Source organism: Penicillium hispanicum, assembly GCF_028827665.1.
Source record: "Penicillium hispanicum strain IBT 35686 chromosome Unknown utg000008l_segment0_segment0, whole genome shotgun sequence".
In the NCBI taxonomy this organism is placed as follows: Eukaryota; Fungi; Ascomycota; class Eurotiomycetes; order Eurotiales; family Aspergillaceae; genus Penicillium; species Penicillium hispanicum.
In genome coordinates this window covers 1968913-1993446 of record NW_026623200.1, presented here as the reverse complement: position 1 = coordinate 1993446, position 24534 = coordinate 1968913, and the positions used below count along the sequence as shown (strand labels likewise).

Here is a 24534-nt window from a genome sequence, read left to right as displayed (position 1 = left end):
TTCAACTGGCAACTTGCTTAGTGGGGTGGACGTAGAGAAGCTCGGGCTGGTGGTATGCTTTCGAGGGACAGCATCCACTGAAAGGACCAACGAGCCCCATAACAGAAGGCAGAAGTACCGCATGGTATCCCTAGAAATATATCACGATCAAAAGGCTCAAAGGGCGTGAAGGGGAACGGGATATGACTTTGCCGAGCGAGAAAATACGCTCGTCCTGCGCGAAAGACCCCAAAGATTTATACTCCCATTTCTGCCCATTGTCACTTGATATCGCCGTTCGAATCCCGTTTAGGCATCCAGGAACAATCCAGCGCTTCGATGATCGTCAGGGGCGGAAGGAGCTATTTATGGTAAGTTGTCCTAACTCCGAGTGTTGAATTGCATATCATTATCCTAATAAATTCCTAGGCCTATGTTAACTAACGCTATTAGGTATATGTCCTCATTCGACGCTATCTATCATTGGGCGCCGTATATTACTGGGCGCCATATTTTTTCTGGGCGCTGTATATTGTTGGGCGCCGTATGTTATTGGACGCCTGTTAATTTTATAATATCCTCCTAATTATTGCCTAAGGATACTCGGTCAACTTCATCCCTCCGTATATATACCTAGATATCTCAGTAGTCTTTCCACTCACTTTTAGGTGCTCTGATTTGTCTAGCACAGATTCTGACCATCAAAAGCCACTCCTTTCTTTGCCCCCATATACGCCAATCACGATGGTTGCCTTTAGTCCATATATGTTGGCTATCACTGCCACCGTTGTCAGTCTCTCGTCGAGTGCTTTGGCCTGTGTCAAATTTGCTGGCGAGGTAGGCGACGTTTACGGTGGTACCTACTATATCACAGCAACCGAACTAGCAGATAATACTCAGACATGCTACAGTACTTTTGGGTCGGGCGACCGAGACATAGGTATGTTTCGACATAATGCGATCTCTTGTTCTGTTCCATGTTGCAATTCAAATCTCTAACTCGGTATAAAGACTGCATCGAGGGCTACGGGCTGAATGTCGATTACACGGATAATAAAAAGGATGGGTACTTGCCAGCGACTTATAACAACCCAACAAAGTCGTATGTACCCCGATGGGATTTTCGATTATAATGGGACGAGCTCGATGGTAACACGATATAGGTTTGCCCTCAAGATCCCGTACGATTGTAACTCTTGGAATGTATGCACATTCTTGTACGAGGCCTTCTGTGACTGAGGTGTTCCAGTGGAATGGCAACACATGATGATCTCCTAGGCCGCAGGCGTGGCCGTGGTATGGATGAGAAGAACATGCTCGTTCAGTGAGAGGCTCCAGGGTTAACCCTGTCAATTTGGACCTAGGGAAGTAATATTGTAACTATATGTTTTTAACCACCATTTAGATTGTTACTTTGCTTGACCTCTCTCTTTTTCCGAGCTATTGAATAGTACACCAGTTGAACACCTCTGTCTCAGAACATCCATTTTTACGCCTTGTATCAGCCCTGGTATATCCCCACAAACATTACGAATTAAAGGGGCAGAGGAATTTAAAGCTATTCGACTATCTATATTTCGGAGCTTATTGAGTTGTCTGCTATTGGTACTAGACCTACAGGAGTTATTCATCGGTATGAGAACGCAACACCACATTTTAACATACTATTTCCTAGACCCGGGTGAGATACAGAGCAAATATAAGATTGATTTTCGAGTCTTCCGGAGTTTCAGTTTCGCCTCCATCTCGGATAATAATACACAAGATCCAGAGGGCGTGTTTCTTTTTTCTTCAAACAGGGCGAGGTCCCCCTGCATACGAACTACAATGGATGCGCAGTTGATACCGCAGGGAATACCGGTATAACAGAGAACCAATTGCTATATCTACTGATCCGATCTGCCTGTAGCTGCTGTGTTATCTGTAATGAAAATACTTCATCCTATAATGATAGCGTAAACGCCGCTGGCGCTTGTATCCATACTTCTAAATGTACTATTGACTAGGTCCAAATGTGGAAATTCGCGAATGGGAGTGCCTCGTCGATATGCAGTGCGTCAGCCTGGACTTAATCCCCTGGGCCCGCCCATCGCCACTGTCGCTGGAGACTGGGCGTTAGAGTCTCGGTTCAACAAACTTCTTATTGTATGTTGCACATGTTGACTGCGCAAGTATTGGACTTTGTGCGAAATTGATAGTTGGGATAGACCTGTGAAGTCTCTTTCTGTGGTATCTCGGCAGGCGACACCTTAGGAAAGTTGTGTCACCAAAGCCAGCACTTGCACTGACTACTTTTAGAACAATCCTACTGGTTTTTATGGGGGTTTCTGTGGTACGATCTCGCTGAAGTGTTGAACAGACTGTGCTTGAATTGCCTGTTATGGAATATATAAAGTACAAACCAACCTTCCAAGGCTGGAAGTCCACTTGATGAATCGTCCACAGAAGTCTCGAAAGGATATAAAATACAAATGAGAAGAAAAGATGAAAATACATTCTTCAACCCCTTGAAAAATCACTGCTTGTTGCCACGAGATCTCTTTGGAACCTTCGGGGCATTCAAATAATGCCTGTTGCCCTTTGCATCGATCTGCCATCGGCCATGGTTGTTTGGATTGGCCACGAAATCTTGAGGCACAGTCGGATCGACGAATTCAAATGTGCGCTTTTTGATGTTCGGCACTTGTTCCCGGGCTGGTTGAATGCTTGGAGCAAGCGGACCTGGCATGGGAGGACCCATCGAAGGCCATGCGGGTGGCGCTTGCATTATTAAGGCTGGGCAGTGATAATTTGCCCATGGGGATGGGTACAAATGCTGATCCGGTTCCCAATATGGGTTATATGCATTATATGCCGGAGTGGCAGTATACACCGGAGCGGCAGTATATACCGGCGAAGGATCATATGCCGGAGAAGGATTATATACCAGAGTATGATCATGTTCGGAAGGATCATATGCTGGTGTACAGTCATGTTTAGAATAACGATCGTCTAGTGGTGGACGATCACATTCTGAAGAAGGATCATATACCGGAATAGGATGGTATTCCGGGGTCTTGGGGCTGGAGCTTGGGAAGGGACCAAGCCCGGAGTCTGCGCTCAGTTGGCGGTTGGAAAGAACCGGAGGGGACTCTGTTAAGTCCAGCTCCACCACCGCACCAAGCGAGGTTGTAGCACTGGATGGGCTTCCCAGTAAAACAACTTGGGTGACAACAGGGTCGGTGGCTGGAGAAGATTCTAAGTCAGCAAGTGTGATAAAAGGTAGGACGAGTAGCACTTGGGACTTACCCTTCTTCGCCAGGGCAGAAAACTCGCCCAGACCTTCCCAGTCGTCGTTCGTAAAAGCCATTAACATGGCTGCCATCTTCTCATCCTCTGGATCCACCAGAGTAGGAGCGTACTGATGCATCGCAGCATCAAGCTCATTAATAGAAGCGAGGGTGGTAGTGGTATCCATTTCACCTCGCAGCAAGTGAATGAGAGGAATAAGTGAGCAAGGTAATATAAAAGTGAAAGAAGGAAGCAAACCCAAGCGAGGGGAGCAAAGGAGAGTGTGTGAAGTGAAGAAGGAAAGAAAGAGGGAGGGAGGGAGGGAAAGAGGGGAGGGAATATAAGGGCCGGCCGACGAGGACATGCTTTTGGTGATGCAAGAAAGTCGTCTATCCGATTGCAAAAAGGGACAATAATACCACGGTTGAAGAGGGACAGACACATCTAGGTTTCTATTAGACCTCAGTAGTAGTAGCTCCTACAAGCTCCCAACAGATTGTATGGCGCTTCTGGGACTCGGCCGGTTCACGATCCTTGGCACCAGAAGATGTGGAAGACCATACTTGCGGAGCGGTTACAATAGTAAAGCCGTCCCTGCCATCGACGGCTTGCTTGTTCATTGCTGAGGCGGAAAGAATAAACCAGGCCGCCGGCGATTTAGACTTGGCGGTCTCCGACCTGTACGGCCGCCGCCCGTTTAGGGCATGATTAGCTTCAACCACAAGCTCCTGGAACTCGCCCTTGACTCACAGCAAGTTCAAAAATAATTGCATAGTCCACTCTGGCGGGACGAGACCATGCCATTTCAGACTGATCAGAGCAGACGAACTCGTTTCATCGCCAGGTACGCTGTAACGGCTCAGGTATGGATCAACGTCATCCCCAACAAAAACCCGGGGGGATCTGAGTTGAACCATGGATATCCACTCAGCCAAGGTACCGCAGTTCTCCTGGAGCTCTGTCTCGGGGGTTTCGTTTGACCCCAGCCCTACCAAGGGTGGCACCACGACAGGGCCGAAGCTGTTTCGGAGCGGTGCACATTCAACCACCTGGGGGTGGAGTTTCTGGATAGGCTTCGTGCCTACCTTTAGAATTAGCGTAAGATTTTTTTTCTCCCGGAGCAAAGGGGAGCCAACCGTCGCTTTGGCTGGATGTAGACCCCAGGTCGCAGAACAGCCATGCCAGGGAGTGCTCGAGGACATTTTTAAACGCCCACACGATTCGTTCGAATCCTTTTTTACCGTGTAGCATGGAGGGCAGTCGGAGGTTGAGCTCCACCACTGTTTGCTTCGTCAGCTCCTAAGTGTTGAAGAGGGATGATGTCAGGTGGTTGTACGTACGAAACCTTTCTTTCCCATGCTTCCTGCCACCACTGCGGATGGGTTTACCGGAGAGCCCTGTCCGCTCGAAGACCTCTTTACCCATTTCAATCTTGAGGATACCTATTCCATCATAGAAGTTAAGTCAAGCGGTTCGGGATGAATTATTCCTTGTGATACTTTTGAAAGATACTGACCATCATGCAAGGTGTACACAATATCTGACCCCGAACTACCCTCAGAAACCATGATGACATTACCTAGGATGAATTCAGCATGTTACCCTCTTCAAAGCGAATGAGGTGTCCAGGGCCAAACCACATTACAATTATTGAGGCCTGCTAGTGCGTGTTGGGGAGGGGGAAGTACCGGCTTTTATGTATGTATTGAAGAAGTCATGCTCAAGGAGATCAGAAGGAGACATGAACACTCGAACGCACTGGGGTTTCTCCAGTTTGGCTTCCAGCGCGGCTTGGAAGCTTGTATACACATCTTCTGGCAATATTGCCTCGACCTGTCATTAACCATCAGCCTTGGTGAAGCCTCTGGTGTTTCCAACTCGGTGTCCAAATGAGCCTTACCGTATGCACGAATGGATGGTTGATAATGGCAGAGAAGGGAGTTTTTTTGCTTGGAATCTGCTTGGGGTCGACGAAATTGCTGAGTTCGGTGATCGTGGTGAAGCATTTCTCGCGTCTTGACGCGTCATCAATGAAGTCCAGCATTTTGTGACACTTTTGAATCCCAGAAGACGAGATGTGGGGGGTGGTTTGTGGGGAAGCGTGCGTTGTTCGCGATGACGGCCCTGCCGAAGATTTCTCCAATGCTGCCCGAAAATTCGAGGTTGGAATAAGCTCAGGCTTATCGATAGAGCTGCAATGAGCTCAGTGTCACATCCACGACTCGGGTTTTGAGTTCAGCTCGTGGTAACAAAGGAAGATGATTGTGCTGCAGTCTCAGAAGAGATTGGATGATTGTCGAAGAGGGGAAATTCTGTGCGGTGGCGCGGAGTCATGAGTCTCTTAGTCGTGATCTCCCGTCATGGTCGCGGGTGGACCCGTATACTTCAACGCTTGCAAACGAGAGAATGCCCCCCCCCCCCCCCAATGGACTCACTGCAACACTCATTTTAAACGAGGATGACACATTGCCAAACCGATGCTTATCCTAGCCATCCAGTATGCTTGGATTGTTGTGGTTGTAAGTACCTCGTGGATATTGTTTCTATCACCGGACTAGAGCATTGATGCCGCTATGAGCACTTAGCAATGGCTCCCTAGGCAGTCAAGGTGTCTGATTGCTATAATCAGAAGGGCTCTATAATCAATAGGTGGCTAGCTAGATAATATGGAACTTGCAGAACAGAAGATTGAATAAAAAAATGGATCAAGGCGCGGTGGTCGTCCACCATAGGCTTCAAAGCTTGCAAATATTGGAAGTTTTCAGTCCTTGGGATTCAATCATTCATTATCCTGGCCACTTTTCATCCATCAACAACTGGGTTTTTCCGCTCTTTGTCTGCATCTCTACGCCTTTCACGCTAAAGCAGCACCCGAGTGGCGCCTGAGGCAGCCATGTCCTCTCCGCCCCGAAATCATCGCGATCGCGGCCGCAACGCCGCGCTCGCCCAGCTCTTTGCACGTCATGCGCTGAAGCTTCCACCTCGACCCACGTCGCCCAAATCCAACCGTTCTGTTGTCTCTAATGCAGGTGGGCCTTCACTGGGGCACCAATTGCTAGAGCCGCAGCAACGACCGCAGGAGGAGCTGCCAGTGATGGCGCCTGGCCCGCGCCGAGATCTCCTCGCCAAGGAGCACTTCGCATTCGTCTTTGGCGGCGTCAAGACGCAGAATTACTATGATCCTGCTGCCAAGGGACCGGGCTCCCATACGTGAGTCTTTGGGTGGTTGACCCTCCGCCTGGAACCATTGCATACTAACAACCTCTTCGCTGGAACCACAGCCTCCGGACGTTGGCCTGGAATCCCACCGGCCAGCTGATCGCGACAGGATCCGCAGATCGCACACTCCGCATTTGGAACCCCGAACGTCCGGCTGTTCGACACTCTACCGAGCTGCGCGGGCATTCCGCGGGCATCGAAAAGGTCCTCTTCAATCCAGTCCGAGATGCGGAGCTGGCGAGTTGCTCGACAGATGGCACCGTGCGCTTCTGGGATGTACGCTCCAAGACGTGTGTCAGCCGTCTGGATGTGGGTGGGGAAGCATTCACACTCTCTTGGTCATCCGACGGCAGCACACTGATTGCAGGAAGAAAGGTAAGCACTCGGTGTCTCTAATGGAACGGACCATCGGCGCAAACTCCAGACTAACCTGGATCTCTCTCGCTCTGTCTAGGACGATACTTTGATCCCGATCTCGGTCCAGTCACCGTCGACCCCCAGTATCTTGCCCAATACAGCTTCGACTGGCTTCTCCTCCAACGCCCATGCGACGACGTACACTGCGCTCACTCCGCGCCCGCAAACCGTCCAGACTAATGCCACCACCTTCTCCCACCATATCCCCTCCCCATCCTCTCCAGACCTGCACCTCTTCGCGACGACCGGCGAAGGCAGTGTCAAGATTCTGTCATACCCCTCCTTCGACATTCTTCACACCCTGAACGCACACACATCCGCCTGCATGGCTATATCCCTAGCCCCGACGGGCCGCTATCTTGCCATTGGCGGTAGCGACGCACTGATTTCTCTGTGGGACACAACGGACTGGATCTGCCGCCGCACATTGTCCAGTGAAAATGGTGGTGGCATTCGCGGCGTGAGCTGGAGCTTTGACGGCCGCTTTATCTGCGGCGCCTGCGATGAGCCCGGGTGTGGAGGAAATGGCCTAGAGATCTTCCACGCGGAAACCGGAGAGAGTGTTTACACCGTACCCACGGCTGGTGCGAATGTCGGTATTCCTGCTGTTGCCTGGCATCCATCTCGGTATTGGCTGGCCTATTCAACCACTAGTGACGGGCCTGGAAGCGGCGGTGCTGGCGGACTGAAGATTGTTGGCGCTGGTGGTGGCAATCTTTGATCGTGAGCTAATGCCAGGACTCCCTCGACTTGATGAAGCTAGTCTACTCTTATGATCCTCGGCAGCAAAATTGAAGAAATTACTATGGTTGAGTATTTGGATGTATTATTGTAGTCACTATCATATGAACATAGCCTCTTATCCTGAAAAGAGATGGCAGAACGCTGAGCTTGAGGAGAGAGTAGTTACTCAAAGCGAATGTATCGTGTCATCGTCGTTAAATCATTGCAACAAGTCAAATGCCAAGTATTGCCAACCGCCCTGGTATATTCACATGCGATGATTAGTAGCTTGTGGTGCTACCCAAATTTTGGTTCAACCGACACGGCACGAGTGGAGTTGAGCCAGCCAGCCCAAGGGGAAAGGACAGAGACAGCAGGCATTAGAAGTTCTCGTGAAGTTCTGGTGGATGGTACGCATTGATTCCTTCGCCACAACACGCGACTGCAGCGAATTGCGGTCAAGGGTGTTCAGTGTACCGGGGCACGTCCTTACCGAGGGCGGTCCCAGGAAAAGCCAGTCCATTTGCAGTGCTTGGTATGCAGTCAAGCTCGGTGCAAGGAGCTTGAGTGGAACTTCGCCCGAGGAATTAATGCAGCTCAACTCATTCATGATGGTCGCCAACCCTCCCAGCTGGCCTCATTTCCGTTGTTGTTTAGAATTTGCGCCCACTGAGCTTCGCTCAGATTGTCCACAGTTGCATTGCTAAAGTCCACGTTGCTCATCTCAGCACTCGGAGTAGATAAATCCCATCCAGCAGGCATAGAGAACGCATTGGGAGGGCCCGTCGCCGCAAGAGGACTGTCGCTATTGCCCGGATAAATGTGTCCAGGCATAGCCATCATGTCAGGAACCCGAGGGGACTCCGTATTTGCGGGAGAAATATGGACAGATTGGGCTTGTTCAAAAGCGGCTGCCGCAACTGGACCTGAACCAGGATGGATGGAGCTCGATTTCTGTTGTTTTCTCCCAGGTGACGGATTGTCGAGCCCCGACATCGAGTATGAGGTGTTTGAGGAGGAATTCAATGTCGATGGTGTAGGATGATCAGAAGGTAGATTCCCGCCGAGACCAAAGTCAGGCGAATAATCCATGTCTATTTCCACAATGCCTGATTGACCATTTGTATCCGAATGCGAACCCGGTGGTTGCATTGTATGAGGGAAGTAGGCATTGGCGCCTCCATTTTGACCCGAACGATCCGAATCGATGGTCGACGAATCTCGGTTCCGGCTGGGAAGAGATGTGGTCATACCGGGCTGGGAACGGCCGGACCATATTTTGGCGCCGTCTTGCGAGGCTCCATTATTGGATTCGCTCTGTTGTGCTTGTGCTTGCGTTTCACTGACAGAGTATAAAGGCATGCATTCGAGGTCATCGTTGCGGTAAGCATTCTGTCAGCGTAGGTTAGTCTCATAGCCATGGGAAATGGCGGAAGAATAAGACCTGGACTGACCATGGCTTGGATGACATGAGCTGAGCCTGATTTCGAGTTGTGCACACCTCGAATCCCGGTTCCCTCGAGATCAACATCCAGCTGGATTAGGAATGACTCTGTCAAAGGATTCTTAGCTTTCATGGCATTGAGAGCGCCAACAACGAATTGAAGCGAAGAATAGACCGTTGAATCATCAGGTCGGGATTTCAGATACTGCACAAACACTCGGGCTGAAATGTAGAGGCAGAATGACATGAAGGGATTCAGCTGCGACCAATTAGTTTCAGTCAATCTTGGAGCACTTGTCTAGATCACACATACAATTGATAGATCCATGTGGCTGACCATCTTCATGATACTCGATATTTGATTAGCTGCCACAAGACATCTGCGCTTACTCTCAATGATGATCTGACTGGGCATCCTGTTCTTCTCAGCTTTGAAAATCGCCGCTTGGTGAAGACAGATTGTGGAAGTGTGGATGCTCATATTAGCGAAGATGACGTTGACATCATCCATTCCACTCGGAAGTCGAAGGTGGTCGGGCAAAGAAAGGGCAATATGAAGAAGAATATTGTCGTGGCTTCGGTGTCTCTTCCAAAATTCCCCGTTGAGATCATGATCATTATCCTGTGGCTGTGGTCGATGGATGTGGATCAGGTTTCGGCCAAAAAGATTCGCGAGGACAACCACACAGGCGAACGGAGCTAGCGTGGACACGCCCTCGCCTGCAATAATATCGGAGAGACGGAGTGTGCGCTGCGGCTTGCTCTTCATAAACGATTCTTCGGAAGCAGGCAGGTTTGTCATCACCTAGTGCGTGTTAGATATCACCTTGCTCAACAAAAAGCCAATCATGCCAGTCAAGCGACTCACATCATTTTCATCAATAGCCACAGGCCATCCCGTTCCAATGCTCGCATATCGGTCGGTGCAAAAGGCCATCCAGAACACTCTTCTGCGTTCCTCACGTTCCGTCCAATCCTTCGGTGGAAGCATAGACTGCTTGACATCAAGGCCAGCGCCATCCAACCGGTTGAGACCCATCATTAGCGCTAGCCTAGTGGCTTTTCCGACACTTAGCCATGCACGGGGAAAATAAATCATTCGAAATTCGTAGGCACCAACGAGGATCCAGGTCTGGCAGTGCGACAAAGTGATGATGCTCTCTCCGAAGCCTTTCATCTCATCTGCTTCAGCATACTTGCGGGCACGTTGATAGAAATGATGGTGGAGAAAAAAATATTTGTCACTGACAGATGCCGCATGGCACCACATAATGTATCGCAAGCAGAGAGCCGGTCGAAAACTGGGGCCAGCGATCAAACTAGAAAGATATCGAGAACGGTGGATAATAGGCATCATCGGGTAGACCTTCTCGAAGAAGACGGTTTCCCTAGAATCAACAACTCTCTTAGCATTCACGTCGGCGAAAGGGTCGTGTTCATTACCCACAGTTCATCAATCACATCTTGCGCCGGTAGAGGCTCTTCCAGCCCGAGACCAATCAAATTCCATTGGGGATCAGTGGGGATGTTGTCAGCCGAGGGATAAAACGACCGACTCGGTTGAGATGGACCAACTCCGGCAGTCGCCGGGGGAATGGAGCTGCCTATATCAGCTGCGAGGGCTGGGATCTCAGGCAAGTTAAGTAGGTTCTCATCGGTGATAGGTGCCGCGAATTCACTGTCATGCGGCGGCGGGGGCGGTGGCGGCGACGGTCGTTGAGGGGTATCAGAATCTTGGCCTTTGAGGAGGGTCTCAACTTGAGCTGGCAGAGCGAAGATCATCAGTAAATATTTCCCAGAACCTGGCTGCTCGCTACAGCGACAGCTCTCCGTAAGCCTCATACCTAAACGGGCCTCCAGCTGCTTCACATATCCCCGCTTTGGACCACTCTTCTTGCGTACTTCATCATAGGCGCACTCGTGACCCAGGCGCGAGCAGGTTCCGCAGCTTGGCCGTTTCCCATCACATCGTAGTTTCCTTCGTCGGCAGACGACACATGCGATGCGCTTTGGGCGCGGAACATAGCTGCTATCGCCACCGGCGGCGCTTTCAGGGAAGCCGCCGGGGTCTGCCATCGAGAAGTCTGTTCGAGAAGTATCAGGCGCTGGAGGGTATGGTGACAGTCCCTGCGAGAAAGCAGAAGGCGGGAGGTTCTCCATGGGTGGGTGGGTCGACCGTGGGACCACGAGTCAGGGAAGGCGTAGAAGTCAAGCCGATAATGAAGCTGACACCGCTTCCGCTTATCAACGCAAGCAGGCCCTAAAGAGCGAGAAAGGGGCAGGCAGGCATGGATCATGCACAAGTCCAGCACGAGAGGATCATTGCTCGATGGCTGAGTAGAATAGTGTTACGTAGAATAGTGTTACGGACCTAAAGCGTCAGCAGCACGCTAAGGCAGGAAGACAGAAGTGAGAGCCGATCGACTTGGAAGTCACGTGGATGGATAATCAGGAAACTATATAGCGTTCCGCTATCATCCAGCGATATAGTAACCATAAGTCCGGGGGCATGGAATCTGGGTTAATCCGTTCCGTTCTTAAAGAAATCCATTTTTCTTGTAACCACATATATTACCTTTCTGTAATACTACAGGTTAACGAGTAGAGCTTATAGAAACCTGATATGGATAGAAGAAAAATTGACTGTTTATAATTCTAGTTCATAAAATTATGTAGTATAGTCGAGTCCGTTAACAAATCGGAAGCAAAAAGGAATTCAGAGGTCCTACCCGGGATCGAACCGGGGACTTGAGAAGACAGACATTTGAGTATCACTAGTAGGACAATTAGTTGATGTTGGAATAGATGAGTGTGTACAGGGCGACGAACAAATCTCACGTGCTAGACCACTACACTATAGGACCAGTTTGTGCTGGAATCATGAAATAAGACTTATGAGCCAGGGATTCTGAAAATGACAAAATAACCTCCTAGACCCCTACAAGGATGATTTCTATCGTGTTATCTAATATACCATGTGGTCGGCGGGGATAGAAGGAACAAAGGGAAGTTCTTTATGACTGATAGCGGCATTGTATCAGGAGACTGGGCAGCTGGGTGTCTCCAGTCCCGACGGCGACAGTGATGTCTACAGTTTCAGACCTCCTAACTATTGAGGTTTCGACGATCTTCTAATGGAGTCTGTGGAGAGAGACTCCATGGAGTATAATGTCCCCCATTTCCTGTCCAGGGTTGTAGTCATCAGTGTCGAGAGGCGTACGCACTGCTACGCTGCCTAGCGAGCTTGGCGGATCGACGCCCATCTGCGGGATCAGCCGTATTTACATGGAGTTCGTCCCGCCATCAGATACAAGTCTGCCATTTACGCCTCCCAGTGAGAACTTGAATTTAAATCTATTCGCTTCCAATTTGTTCAAGTGGCGGCCGGCCGGCCATCATACTTTACAGGGTCCGATTGGCTAAGCACCAACCAGTTAGAAGAAACGACGTTACCAACAGCGCGCATCATAATGAACAATACTGAGGGTACAGAAAGTAGTGCAAGATATCGTACAGTTATCCCGCAGGCGGACGAGATGAGGTATAGAAAAGACAAGGGCGGATGGTGTGGAAGCACTTGGTCCGGACGAGCAATGCCAGTGGCTGCCAGGAGGGGGAAAGGCGAAACAAAATCGTCGGTTCTAGTTGTAACCGCGCCGACGCTGACCTTGGTTGCGAGGTCTTGGGTGGACGACAGCTTTGTTGATCTTCCACTTGGGGCGAGTCTTGTAGCCGGACTTGGTCTGGACAGAAATCATGGTCAGCCCATTGGTGGTGGAATGACAGAATCATAGGAATACATACCGGAATACCCCATGGACTCTTCGGGTCCACGTTACCCTTGGACTTACCCCGACCACCACCATGAGGGTGATCCATGGCGTTCATGGCCAAACCACGGACAGTGGGGCGAATGTTGAGCCAGCGCGATCGGCCAGCCTTCCCGAGCTGAGTGTAGTGGTAGTTGGGATTGCTAGCAATGCCAATGGTGGCACAGCAATCCCTGTGGATGAGCCGGACCTCACCACTCGAGAGACGGACGGTGATATGTTGAGCTAGACGCTCCTGCTTCTGGCGCTCACGGAGTGTCAAGGGCTTCTTCTCGACCTCGGGCTGATCAGTCTCCACCTCCTTCTGGCGAGAATCACTGCCCTTAGCAATCACCGTTGCATAGGTTCCAGCACTCCGGCACAGCTGGCCACCCTTCCCAGGTCGCAACCCCACGTTGAAGATGAGGGTACCCACGGGGATCATGTGCAGAGGAAGACAGTTTCCTCTCCAGGCGGTTCTTGCGGCCAGCACACCGGGATCGACTGTACCACCCATGCTCTTCCATAAATCTTCGGGGATACCCGACATATAGCTCTGCACCACTTCGCCGGCACGCATGCCATCCGCAGCGATAATATAGCTCAACTGTTTGTTTTCCTGGCGGCGAACTAGCGCAATGTGTGCGCTCCGACCTGGATCATACTCGATGCGTTCCACAAAATGAGGACCGGGGGCCATTCGCAGGAAATCGACGGTTCGGATTCGACGCTTGTGACCACCACCGTGATGACGAACAGTGACTCGACCGGAGTTATTCCGGCCACCTTTTGCGTGTCCCCGTTTGGGAAAAGTCAATCTATGAACAGGGCGACCTTTCCACAGGTGGTCGTTGACTGGTCGGCGCAAGTGTCTCACACCGGGGGTGCGCGGAGTGTATGTGCGAAGTAGGACGCCGGAGTCATCGCGAGTGGGTGGAGGAGCGAAGGAAGCAGTCGGGTCGAATGTCGAATTGGATGGTTTCTCGGATGGCGTCTCTATTTCATTGACGACAGAGGCAAAACGGCGAGCCGGGGCGGGAGGTAAACACCTGAAGGGCAGCCGAATGCCCCGGAGGGCAATTCGGGGTTGAAGCATCATTGGGAATAGAAGACAGGCGGACACCAATGGTGACCCGAGAAACAATCCGGGCAGCCAAATCAAAGGCAAATTGGCAAAGAAGAAAAGTGGAAGCACACCGGATTATCGAAACCCAGTTCGCTCTCAGGGCTCTCGTCTCATCTCCATGTCGAAAAGTTCTGGGACGCCTATTTTCACGTGACTTCTAACACCAGCCTCATCCACACCGCCACAGGCGCACACCCCTGTGGCGCACCCTTGATGCAAGCGCTCCGTTGCCCGGCAACAACTGTTGTTTTCCCACCGCGCCTCACGTTTCGCCCGCGCCGCGTATCCACCGTTACCAATACAGCCCCTGCCACCTCCGGCCTGTCCCCTTCATTTCTGGATCGGCTTTGCTCCCATCGTGGCCAGAAGAATTCCATTTGCCTATTTTGTGCTTGATTCTGCAGACCATCATATTCAGCATACCCCTATTGTCGTGTATTCACACTTGCGGGACAGGGTTTGATCGGGTCGCGCCTCGCTGTGCTGTGTGGGGCGTCAAGTCAGGTTTGACCGGTTATTCCACGCTAGCACAGTAGGGCCAAACATCCACCGGCCCTCTCGAGTTCTTCCTTTTCCCTCATCATCATTCCATTTCAAGATACCCTTCCTCCCCTTCCCAACGCCATTATTCCTGGTGCGAATCCTCTGCTCTGGATTCCGCGTGTGCTTTGAATAACTCTGTACACTTCAATCCTCGGTTCTCGCGCGTTGTACCTCTGGAAGAACCAGCGGCACGAGTCTTTATCACGCGCATACTACCTTGAATGCGTCATAGCTCGCGACTCGTCTCGTCCCAAATCGCCTGAGCTACTACCTCTACCTTCCAGCGAGTGTAGTTGGTTTGTCCTGACTGCATTTTCACACCTGGTACGTGCACATCGACCTGGAAGCTGTGGTATTTGGTCTCCACTAAGGTAATGTTGAACGGAATGCTGACCTGAGCCTGCCAGGACGAGGAGAATTATATTCTTCTCCCTTCCTTTTCCTCCGACACGTTCCTTTCCCCTTCTCTCTTCTGAGTCTAGCAGGATGCCCCAGGTAAGCGACTTCGCCCATTGCCACCTCACGCTGTGCGGGGGATATCAAAGTCCCCCCTCGATGACCTAGACGCGTCCAAAGCGCTTGTTTACGGAGATACTAATCCTGATATAGGTCCGTAGTCTCCGTACCCGAGGCGCAATGAATGAGAACGACGAAAACGGACCCTCGACGCGTGTGACGCGGGCCAAGGCCGCCGCTGCCCTCACCACCGATGGTGCTATCGATGGAGCCAAGAAGCCCCTTCAGTCCAAGCGTGCCGTGTCAACTACCAATGGCCCCCCACGCCGCCGCGCTGCCCTGGGGGATGTCAGCAATGTCAACAAGGCCGATGCGGCTGAGATCAAAGACGGAAAGAAGGCTCTGGCGGGCAAGGCCGGTCTGACCTCGAAAGCCACCGTCCAGACTGGAGGTGTTCAGAAGCTCAGCCGAACCAACTCCTCGCGAACCGCCCTCCGACACCGTGACGCCAACGCGAAGAAGGCTGCACCTCAGCCTAAGGCACAGGGCAGTGGGTCCGGGGCCATTGGTGCCACCCAGATGAAGCGTGCATCGAAGTTGGTCAAGGAGGAAGAGTCCCAATCGACGGATGAGCCTCCACGCAAGAAGGTGGACAACCAAAATAAATCTGTGTCTGTGGAAAAGACTGCACCAGTGGAGAAGGATGCGTCCGCGGATCCCACCGCCAATGAGCCTCTCGACCTGGACGTCGAGGATCTGGACGATCCCTTGATGGCTGCTGAATACGTTGTGGAGATTTTCGACTATCTGCAGGAACTTGAAATGTTGACACTACCCAACCCTCAGTACATCGAGCACCAACCCGATCTGGAGTGGAAGATGCGCGGTATCCTGGTCGACTGGCTGATCGAGGTCCACACTCGTTTCCGCTTGCTCCCAGAGACCCTCTTCCTTGCCGTCAACATCATTGATCGCTTCCTCTCGGCGGAAGTTGTTGCTCTCGATCGTCTCCAGCTGGTCGGGGTCACTGCCATGTTCATTGCCTCCAAGTACGAGGAGGTCCTGTCCCCCCACGTTGCCAACTTCAGTCACGTCGCCGATGAAACTTTCTCTGACAAGGAGATTCTGGATGCCGAACGTCACGTTCTCGCTACTCTGGAGTACAACATGAGCTTCCCTAACCCGATGAACTTCCTGCGTCGCATCTCCAAGGCCGACAACTATGACATCCACACTCGAACTCTGGGCAAGTACCTTATGGAAATCAGCCTTCTGGATCATCGCTTCATGGGCTTCCCTCAGAGCCAGATTGCTGCCGCCGCCATGTACCTGGCCCGTCTTATTCTGGGACATGGTCCCTGGGACGCCACTCTTGCCCACTATGCCGGATACACTGAGCAGGATATTGACCCGGTCTTCCGCCTGATGATCGACTACCTGCACCGTCCTGTCTCTCACGAAGCCTTCTTCAAGAAGTATGCCAGCAAAAAGTTCTTGAAGGGTGAGTTTACCTCCGTCTCGATCAGCTTCTGTTCACACTGCTAACCAATCCATCCAGCTTCCATCTTGACCCGTCAGTGGGCTAAGAAGTACCACAGCATGTACATCGATAGCTCCCTCTCGGAGCCGTACAGTTACATCAAGGACCGCGAACAGTAATTATGCCATTTACGATGTTATGCTAGCCCTGCGTCAACATTGTCGTCCTCCTTCATCACGATCCCAAGGCCTTCGCGACGGTTCGACCAGGCCGCTCGAACTCCTCCATATGTTGGCATTTCATTGTGCTGGTATCGAATACCTCTTTGCATATTCTTACGATGACTTGATTGAATTTGTGCGCTTCCGCATTTGTCTTCTGTGACGGGGGGTGTTCGGCGCTCAGCCTTGTGGTTCTCTTCGGCTCATTTGCTTTTCCTCTCTTCTTTCTGCATGGGGTGACTTGTCTCTTGCCTCCCCTGATACCTTTTCATTCTCATTCGCGTTCGAGTGACCGGCGTCGGACTTTACTTTTTCTATCTTTTCTTTTCGTTGCTTCAGATCGGAATGTCACCTTATTGCAGCCATGGATTTATCTTCGTTTGGGTTACTGGCCTCCCTGCGGGAGCCCTTTGGGTGTACGCTTTGCTTACCGGCAAGGCTTATGGCCTTTGACAATTTGGCTCCGGCTATGGAAACAAAACAGGGGTTGGCGATAGTGGTGCATTGGGGCATGCGTTTTTCTTGTGGGCTGGGAATGGTTCGCGCTGATGGTGATCGAGTCTTCGTGCGATCATGCATCTGGGTTTGGGCAGTGGTAATGCGGGTGACGCTGGTTCAGCCTATGAGTTTTATCTTTTGCTTAGAATAGTTGGACTCTGCGCTGGGTGCTTGGCGTGGTTACCGGATGCAATTCTGACCTTTTCCATCATTTCTCGTTCGCCGGGCCTTTAATTCGGTGGGTGTACATAGGCGTTCTCTTGAAGACTAGATGCGCAGAATGAGCCTTCACGGGCAACCCATCTGCCTTGCTCCCTTTAGCCGAGGTCGATCCCCGCCACAATCCCCGAATCCAATGTGCGCCGCGCGCAATGCACCCACGATCTTCAAGTCATGCCTCGAGAACGCTTTGGGGCACTTCTCGCATGACCTAATCTCCAGTACATATTGGAAGAGCCGGCCCACTATACATCTGTATGAATTCTTCGCGGAGAGCGCATCATCACCAGGTCTCCCGCTATCTGAAGCATACACCCTACTCCACGGCCTCAACCCTCAACGCAATCCTCCAGAATCAGTCTGATCATGTCCTCTTCGCCGTGCCCTTTCTGCAATATCGCAGCTAACAACCCGCCCGCCCCCTTGAAAGCGCCACAGTCCAAATGGGATCCTTCGGAGTCAAGCTCTAACGCAACGGCTCATTTGATCCTCTCCACGAAGCATCTCCTTGCATTTCTAGACATCATGCCTCTCACCCGTGGCCATGTCCTTGTAGCACCGCGAAAGCACTATGAGATGCTAGGGGATGTGGGGGTTGCCGTGGGACAGGAAGTACGAAATCCCCTTTCCAGTACTCTGCAAGTCGATATGGAGTCTTTGACTCGCATTACATATTTCCACTCCTATGGCTGACAATGACCGCAGATGGGGAAGTGGCTTCCTATCCTTTCGAGGGTAGTGACCAAGACGGTGTTTGGCGACGACCCAGACAGGCATTGGAATGTTGTACAAAACAATGGTATGTATCAGGATCTCATTCACGTACGATTACCGGCATTTTTCTATGTGGTTCTTTTGAATTTCCAGTCGACATGGACTGCTCCACGGCCCTAATTTATTCGTGTCTATGAAACAACGGAGAACTTGTCTAACTGAAGAAAAAACGCAGGCGAGCGAGGTGCGCAGCAAGTCCCCCATGTCCACTTCCACATCATCCCCCGGCCAAACACCGACAGCGCTCACAAGCCGACCTTTGTCATGTTCGGCCGCGGGCAACGGGAAGAGCTCGACGATGAGGAAGGCGGAAGCTTGGCTAAGGATATGCGGGCTGAGCTGGCTCGGGAGATCGACCGTGTACAGATGCATGAAGGTGTGGATCTTGGCTTAGACGCAAAGCAGCGAGGCAAGTTATGAGAGGCGGGTTCGCCAGCTGTAAGCTGCATGTCCCTTGCTGGGGGTGTGGGGGGTTCCGGCTGAGTCAACGCTGCATGTTGATATGAATACATAGTGGCAGGTACCACGCATATGCAGGATCAGCCTTGTGATAATGTTAATTTAAACCTTTGATTCATTGGGTAGCCTTCTCGCTCTGTTCCCGCTTTGGAGCGTTCCGCACGATATACTAAGTCCGGGATATTAACTCTCCAATTTACAAATAAATCCTAGACATATTCATACGTACCTTTCGTCGGAATTCATTGAGTTCGTCCGCATTGGTCCCTTCGGCATCGGCCTTACTTCTTGCTTGCGAGACATCGGAGATTTCTCCTTCGGGGAGGCGGCGATAGGTTATCAATCGGCGAGACCCTGGCAATCAAGTTAGCCTTCAATAGCGTGTACCTTGGCGGTATGTGCATGACGCACAGTTATGGAAAGGCTGAACAGGAAAATTGATGACCTCCAATTTTGGGTGCATAGGCACGGGGAAATCAACGGCTTCATCAGAGGCCGTGGGCATCCACATCGCTAGGCGGCCATTGGGGACAAGAGAGCGGGCTGCGAAATCAAGAACATCCCGTTGCATAGCCTCGAATCCGTAAGGACGCTTCGGCGCGATGTAACCAGGTCGACTATGGAACCGAGTCAGAGTTACTGCTACAGGACCATAATAGCACCCCAAATAAGGGCAGCGAAGATTAATGAGAAGACTTACTAGTGAGCTGCAACTCCGTCAATGAAGACCGGCTCTTTTGTTGTCCCATCTCGAGTTCCCAGAACACGGAGACCTTCCCGCACCCCATATGGAGGGTCGCATACAATTCCATCCAGGAATTGACTGTTGCGTAGAGGTGTATTGGTGAGATCCGACGTGAAGGCATCTACGAACTTGCTCGTTGTCCCGTACTGCTTGAAATTCCTCATCACGGCTATCTCCCCTTTTTCATACTCACCATCCTTGCCACGGAAACTCCGAGGGTCAATATCAGCGCCGAGCGTGAGAGCACCGAAATGTGACGCAGCCAGCAAAAAGCTTCCCGTGCCAACGAAGGGATCGAAAAAGAGCTTCCCCGGTGCCGCGTGTGCCATATTAGCCGTGACTAGACTTAGCTCTGCCTCCATGGATGTGGTGCTGATATAGTTTCGCTTCTTGAGATCATACTTGTGGATGACTTCGCGGTTGCTGCTGGCAATCCAGCGACCCATATAGATCTTGCGTGGCTCTGGGAGTTGCTCTGTGCCCAATTTGGAGGACTCGGCATCCGAGACATACTCTTCCATGACTGCGAACTGTTCATCTGGGTTCTTCAATTTGACCGGCCCGCTGAGCTTCATGTAGTGGAACGACTGGATGATATCTCGTTTGAAAGCTGAGCTGCGCTTTCCAGCGAAGGATTCGATCACGAACGCAAATGAAGCATTATGGTAGCTGGCCCAGCGGTCCTGTGTACGCCGATGAATATCTGTATGGAGCTCTTCATAACTGGTTCCCTGTCCCCAGAGTTCGAAAATATCCTTGGCCAGAATAGTACGCGAGATCAACGCGCGTGCCGCTGTTTCATCTGGAAGCTTCACAATGCAGTATGGTGACTAAGGGGTTTGTTAATCCGGGGGTCGCAAAGTGCGTGAGGCGTGAGGCCACAAATGGAGGTTTTGCTGTATAGACGGAGGGCAGAAGAAGACTGTTGAGGTGGTTCACATACATAGTAGTCGTAGGAAACGATCTCGAGGTCGGTCCCGACAAGTGTAGCCACGGCCTCAAGTTCCGGCTGGCGGAACGACTCATGCAACTGTGGGAGTCGGATCAGATATTCCATGGCACCGAATGTAAATGTCTTTCCTTCTGTGCTGAAACGATGGTATTGAATGCGCGGTGAATCTCGTCAGTTCATGCACAGTCCAATGGCGGTGGTGGGGTGCGACTGCGGGATTGATTTTTTCAACTCGGGTCCAACTTGCAACCACTGCGGTTGCCCACGTACAAGGCACTCCTTCACAAACCCTCAGTATGGCATTCCTTGGAAACATAAGCCACAAAAATTTGGTTAATTATATTAATACCCAGTTTCTAGAGATGACATAGCACCTTTCGAGGTCAACTTCTGTTAACCCTATGCTTCGAGATATATCTATCGTCTCCACCACCATACATAAGTGTAATTCGAATGAGATGTCGTCAGAGAGCTCCGAAGTACTTAACAATCACCATATACGCAGTGCATTGTGATATTGACCTAAGAATGCAGGCCGTAGCCGTGGAATCAAACCAAGCCAAAGAGTGCCTTGGGAAAATATGCCGAGAAATCAACCCGATCCCGCCAACAATAGAAACACAGACGCCAACCCTCACGTAGAAGCCATCGCCGAAACTCCGCCGCTATGCGCCAACCACCTTGAAAACATGTCGTGACTCGTGTCCCTCTACGGGAGTTATATCTACTTTCTCATCTGCAGGTATCATATGGTGTTGCAGATCCCAGCCAGCCCTGCGGCAGAGCTCCGAAACCACCACGTCGCAATCGCCCAGGAGATCTATATCGAAATCGGTGTGCGACACAGGCTGCAGGCTTTGATCAGTATTGCTAAAAATATGTAGCAAAGGGAGATGACATACTGTGCGAGAGATGTAGATTTGTGGGACATTGCGTGGTAGGATCCCCGGCACTTCTGCAACGGGGGCTACCTTGAGCGAGGTTCCAATAACAATGACCAAGTCCGCCAATTCCCGGTCATGGTGAATCAGACGCTGGCCGAATTCATCGGGGAGGTCTTCTCCGAAGAAAGTGATATCGGGCTGTGGATTCGTTAATATCAAAGAGCGAAACAAACGACCAAAGATACTGGGCACCGACCTTCATCACACCAGGAGTCGGTATCTCATAATCCTCCTCGTCAGAACTGTCCTCGAAATTCTTGCGGTCCTTCTGATGGCCATTCGAGCTTCGCTTGCGCTTCAAGCCTTGCGGCTTGAGCGTCTCATCGGCAATTCTTTGGCGGCAAGCAGTGCACTCGGGAATTCTTCCCTCCTTAATTTCGCCGAAGACTGTATCACCGAGGACTTTGAATCTGCATTTAACACAGGTGGCGGTCGCAAAGGACCCGTGGCACTGTACAATATTTTCCGGCAAAACCCCTGCGTTTGCTTCAATGTTGTCAATGTTCTGGGTGTAGTTGGTCAACAGTTTCCCCTTATCCTGAAGAAGTTTGATAAACCCATGAGTCGGAGAATACTTCTTCTCCGTAGGAAGGATATCCTTGGCAATGGAAAAGAAAATGCTGGGATCCTCTTGGAAGACGTGGATGTCAAAAACCTCCTGTGGGTCGCTCAAACCCAGATGCTCCAACTTTGAATAAAGACCGGTATCCTTTGAGCGGAAGTCGGGGATACCAAGACTGGTTGAGATCTAGCCATGCGAAGTTATTAGCGCCTGCGATTACCACGTATATCAGAATGCAACATACACCGGCGCCGGTCAACACAATGACGTTCCTAGCCTCCTGCAACAGCCGAACAGCGTCATCGATCGAGTTGTACTGAGGGAGTTTTGGTCGGCGAGAGAATTCCCGCGAAATCGCGACCGCAAGAAGTGGATGGAAGGCCTCATCTGGCGCGCCTTCGAGGAATGCCGGGGGGAGGATACCAAACGCCGTGCATAGCTTCTTCGCCGTTACAGTCTCGCGCACGATGGTCTCTTCCACAAACGCAGCTTTACCTAACGCATGAAGACGCTTTCGAAATGCGACTGCTTCGTCTAGAGTGCAGGCACCAGGCACTATATCGGCAGCCAGCAAATGTTAGCCGCAAATGAATTGTGGATTCCGATAGCGGGGATGTCCGGGGCATAGGGAGGATAGGACACGGATGAGACATACCGAGTCCGTCGCGCAGCTGCTCGTCGCGGAGGAGCTGGATCGTGTTCTCGCCATGGGATAGAGTCTCCCAGCCCTCTGAGTCGTCGCTGTCCGTCTCATACTCGGACGATGCCTCCTCCAGGGCGACCGTCTCCGCGCTGACCTGCTCCGCGACGTCTACGGCCTCCACTTCGACCACAGGAGCCTTCGTCGGGTTGTCCCTGCTCGGCGCTGGTACCAAGTCCATCGCAGGGGTTTTGACAGCCTCGGAGACCTCGTTCGCGCATTGGATGCCGACAAAAATTCGGCATCTGCAAGCCCGGGGCTAACTTTTATCCGGACCGAGGGGGTTCGGGTGGCGAGAAAGAACGGAAAGATTATGTTGAATCTCAGTCAGATCTACTTGGTATCAACAAGTCAAAGTAAAGGCAACCAGAGGGAAAAATCAGTCATGTACAGGCGCATGAGTTCGTCACTTTTGGGTCTATGAATCCGCCATTTCGTGGTCTTCGTCGTCAGAGTCCGCCTCGATCTCCTCGTCCTCCCATTCCTCGCCATCGCCTTCCGCCTCACTATCCTCCATGTCCTCCCCGATTTCTTGGTTCATTCCCTGCACCAGCTCCAGGGCATGGTCATGCAGTCGTTCATCTTCGTATTGTAGTGATTCATAGAGCTTCAAGCTTTGCTTGAGCCATTCCCGACTGGCAACCAACGAGGCATGACGCGGGGATTCGGCAGGATCATCTTCCTGCGCATCTTTCGGTGCTTGTTGCTTCTCCGCCAGCAGATAGAGACACCAGCCGCCGAGGTACCATGCCTCCACACTCTGGTCATCCTCGAGAATCAGCCGCTCAAGAACCTCCAGAGCCTCAAACTCGAGAGTCACCTCCATCAGGAGACGCGCAAGACTGATGCGCACCGCAAAGTCGGGCACCTTGGGATCTTCCGGGGCCAAGTCTTTCCACAAGTCCATGCTTCGCTTGAGCGCAGCCTGGGCATCTTCGGTTCGCAATTGTGATATCCGAATAGAGGCAAGAGTCTGCAAGACCTCGGGTGCGTCAGGCGTGACAAGGAGAGCTTCTGTAATGAGTGACTCGCAGTGGGCCTCTGCGTCTTCTTCCCATCTGAAATAAGACAGTTCTTGTCAGTAACGAGCTTTTAAACTGCATGCGTAGCGAGACTCACGAAAGGTCGGTCATGTAGATCTCAGCAACGGCACAGAGAGCGTTTGCCAACTTGGTTTTCTTCTCCTCGACACTGGAAAGCTCCCCAGGTGTCATTTTCCCTTCTAGAGATTGGAGAGTCTGTCTCAAGGACGAGACACCCTTCTCGAACCACTGGACACTATCCACCCCACCTTTTTCACTCAATTGAGCCAGCCAAAGGAACTTCTCAGCACCACCGCCCTCTGATTCCGGTATTGAGCCATTGGGATCTAGCTCAACAGAACGAGTGAAAATCTCACGAGCAGTCTCGATCTCGCCCAGCTCAACGTTGATTTCGCCAAGCAGGTCTAGAGCTGGCAGTTGCGCGGGACTGTTTTCAGCTGTCAAGGCCAGCGCCTGCTGTGCTATTTCCAGGGCTTCATCAGCACGGCCAGTTTGGAGGAGAATCGTAGCATCGTCAATTAATGTAGAGGGGTTTTGGGCCATTTTTTGTTTCGAGACCGAGCCACCAGGGCCGAGAACGGACTTTTCGCGGGGCTTGGAGGACTTCGAAGACTTTTTCTTTTGCGGTTTGGGCTTTCCCATGGCAAGGCAATATAAAAACAAGACGAAAAGGTCCTTACGGACAAGGTAGTTGTCGAGTACTTGGAATGCGGAGTCTTCGAACAAAAAGTTGAAGCTCCGGCCCAAAATTTGGAGCGGTTTGCCCAGTTTGCATGCGGGACCGCAATGTCGGCACCGACAACGCCTTCGCAGAGACAATACAGTCATCTGGCTGAGAACAATCTCCCCCAAGCATTTTTGCTCCGGCCAAGTTGGGACGTCGGACTCGCATCTCAATTCCCAAACGTTCTATCCACCCTCGTTCGACAAGTTCACCCGATCAATACCCCG

General features: G+C 51.5%; 11 protein-coding genes across 11 annotated transcripts; 4 read left to right on the top strand and 7 right to left on the bottom strand.

The window, feature by feature from the left end:
• Positions 1–723: 723 nt before the first annotated feature.
• Positions 724–1307, top strand: N7459_009597 (uncharacterized protein; the record flags this gene model as incomplete). The annotated part of the gene is made up of 4 exons (XM_056948765.1): positions 724–919; positions 991–1081; positions 1143–1160; positions 1229–1307. 4 exons carry the CDS (start codon positions 724–726, stop codon positions 1305–1307), a joined length of 384 nt encoding a protein of 127 aa, XP_056795990.1.
• Positions 1308–2970: 1663 nt separating this feature from the next.
• Positions 2971–3436, bottom strand: N7459_009596 (uncharacterized protein; the record flags this gene model as incomplete). Its single annotated transcript, XM_056948764.1, is given in 3 exon segments — positions 2971–2991; positions 3011–3204; positions 3268–3436. 3 exon segments carry the CDS (start codon positions 3434–3436, stop codon positions 2971–2973), a joined length of 384 nt encoding a protein of 127 aa, XP_056795989.1.
• A 268-nt stretch (positions 3437–3704) lies between these two features.
• On the bottom strand, positions 3705–5293 carry N7459_009595 (ribonuclease P protein subunit p40; the record flags this gene model as incomplete). The annotated part of the gene is made up of 7 exons (XM_056948763.1): positions 3705–3927; positions 4000–4330; positions 4386–4529; positions 4590–4691; positions 4766–4828; positions 4938–5082; positions 5150–5293. The coding sequence occupies 7 exons, from the start codon at positions 5291–5293 to the stop codon at positions 3705–3707; spliced, it is 1152 nt and encodes a 383-aa protein (XP_056795988.1).
• An 849-nt stretch (positions 5294–6142) lies between these two features.
• N7459_009594 (uncharacterized protein) lies at positions 6143–7606 on the top strand (the record flags this gene model as incomplete). Its single annotated transcript, XM_056948762.1, has 3 exons — positions 6143–6459; positions 6531–6843; positions 6923–7606. The coding sequence occupies 3 exons, from the start codon at positions 6143–6145 to the stop codon at positions 7604–7606; spliced, it is 1314 nt and encodes a 437-aa protein (XP_056795987.1).
• Positions 7607–8214: 608 nt separating this feature from the next.
• Positions 8215–11212, bottom strand: N7459_009593 (putative C6 transcription factor Prf; the record flags this gene model as incomplete). Its single annotated transcript, XM_056948761.1, has 6 exons — positions 8215–9000; positions 9063–9311; positions 9366–9857; positions 9921–10440; positions 10500–10815; positions 10897–11212. 6 exons carry the CDS (start codon positions 11210–11212, stop codon positions 8215–8217), a joined length of 2679 nt encoding a protein of 892 aa, XP_056795986.1.
• Positions 11213–12693: 1481 nt separating this feature from the next.
• N7459_009592 (mitochondrial 54S ribosomal protein uL2m) lies at positions 12694–13960 on the bottom strand (the record flags this gene model as incomplete). The annotated part of the gene is made up of 2 exons (XM_056948760.1): positions 12694–12795; positions 12857–13960. 2 exons carry the CDS (start codon positions 13958–13960, stop codon positions 12694–12696), a joined length of 1206 nt encoding a protein of 401 aa, XP_056795985.1.
• A 1056-nt stretch (positions 13961–15016) lies between these two features.
• On the top strand, positions 15017–16645 carry N7459_009591 (B-type cyclin nimE; the record flags this gene model as incomplete). Its single annotated transcript, XM_056948759.1, has 3 exons — positions 15017–15025; positions 15140–16487; positions 16545–16645. The coding sequence occupies 3 exons, from the start codon at positions 15017–15019 to the stop codon at positions 16643–16645; spliced, it is 1458 nt and encodes a 485-aa protein (XP_056795984.1).
• A 1125-nt stretch (positions 16646–17770) lies between these two features.
• On the top strand, positions 17771–18598 carry N7459_009590 (HIT family protein; the record flags this gene model as incomplete). The annotated part of the gene is made up of 3 exons (XM_056948758.1): positions 17771–18016; positions 18110–18203; positions 18354–18598. The coding sequence occupies 3 exons, from the start codon at positions 17771–17773 to the stop codon at positions 18596–18598; spliced, it is 585 nt and encodes a 194-aa protein (XP_056795983.1).
• Positions 18599–18752: 154 nt separating this feature from the next.
• On the bottom strand, positions 18753–20439 carry N7459_009589 (tRNA (guanine-N2-)-methyltransferase; the record flags this gene model as incomplete). The annotated part of the gene is made up of 6 exons (XM_056948757.1): positions 18753–18806; positions 18867–18991; positions 19049–19061; positions 19083–19254; positions 19338–20212; positions 20326–20439. 6 exons carry the CDS (start codon positions 20437–20439, stop codon positions 18753–18755), a joined length of 1353 nt encoding a protein of 450 aa, XP_056795982.1.
• Positions 20440–20999: 560 nt separating this feature from the next.
• N7459_009588 (putative histone deacetylase SIR2) lies at positions 21000–22721 on the bottom strand (the record flags this gene model as incomplete). Its single annotated transcript, XM_056948756.1, has 5 exons — positions 21000–21182; positions 21237–21416; positions 21475–22026; positions 22085–22395; positions 22496–22721. The coding sequence occupies 5 exons, from the start codon at positions 22719–22721 to the stop codon at positions 21000–21002; spliced, it is 1452 nt and encodes a 483-aa protein (XP_056795981.1).
• Positions 22722–22958: 237 nt separating this feature from the next.
• On the bottom strand, positions 22959–24225 carry N7459_009587 (ACL4 family protein; the record flags this gene model as incomplete). The annotated part of the gene is made up of 2 exons (XM_056948755.1): positions 22959–23598; positions 23660–24225. The coding sequence occupies 2 exons, from the start codon at positions 24223–24225 to the stop codon at positions 22959–22961; spliced, it is 1206 nt and encodes a 401-aa protein (XP_056795980.1).
• Between the last annotated feature and the right edge of the window lie 309 nt (positions 24226–24534).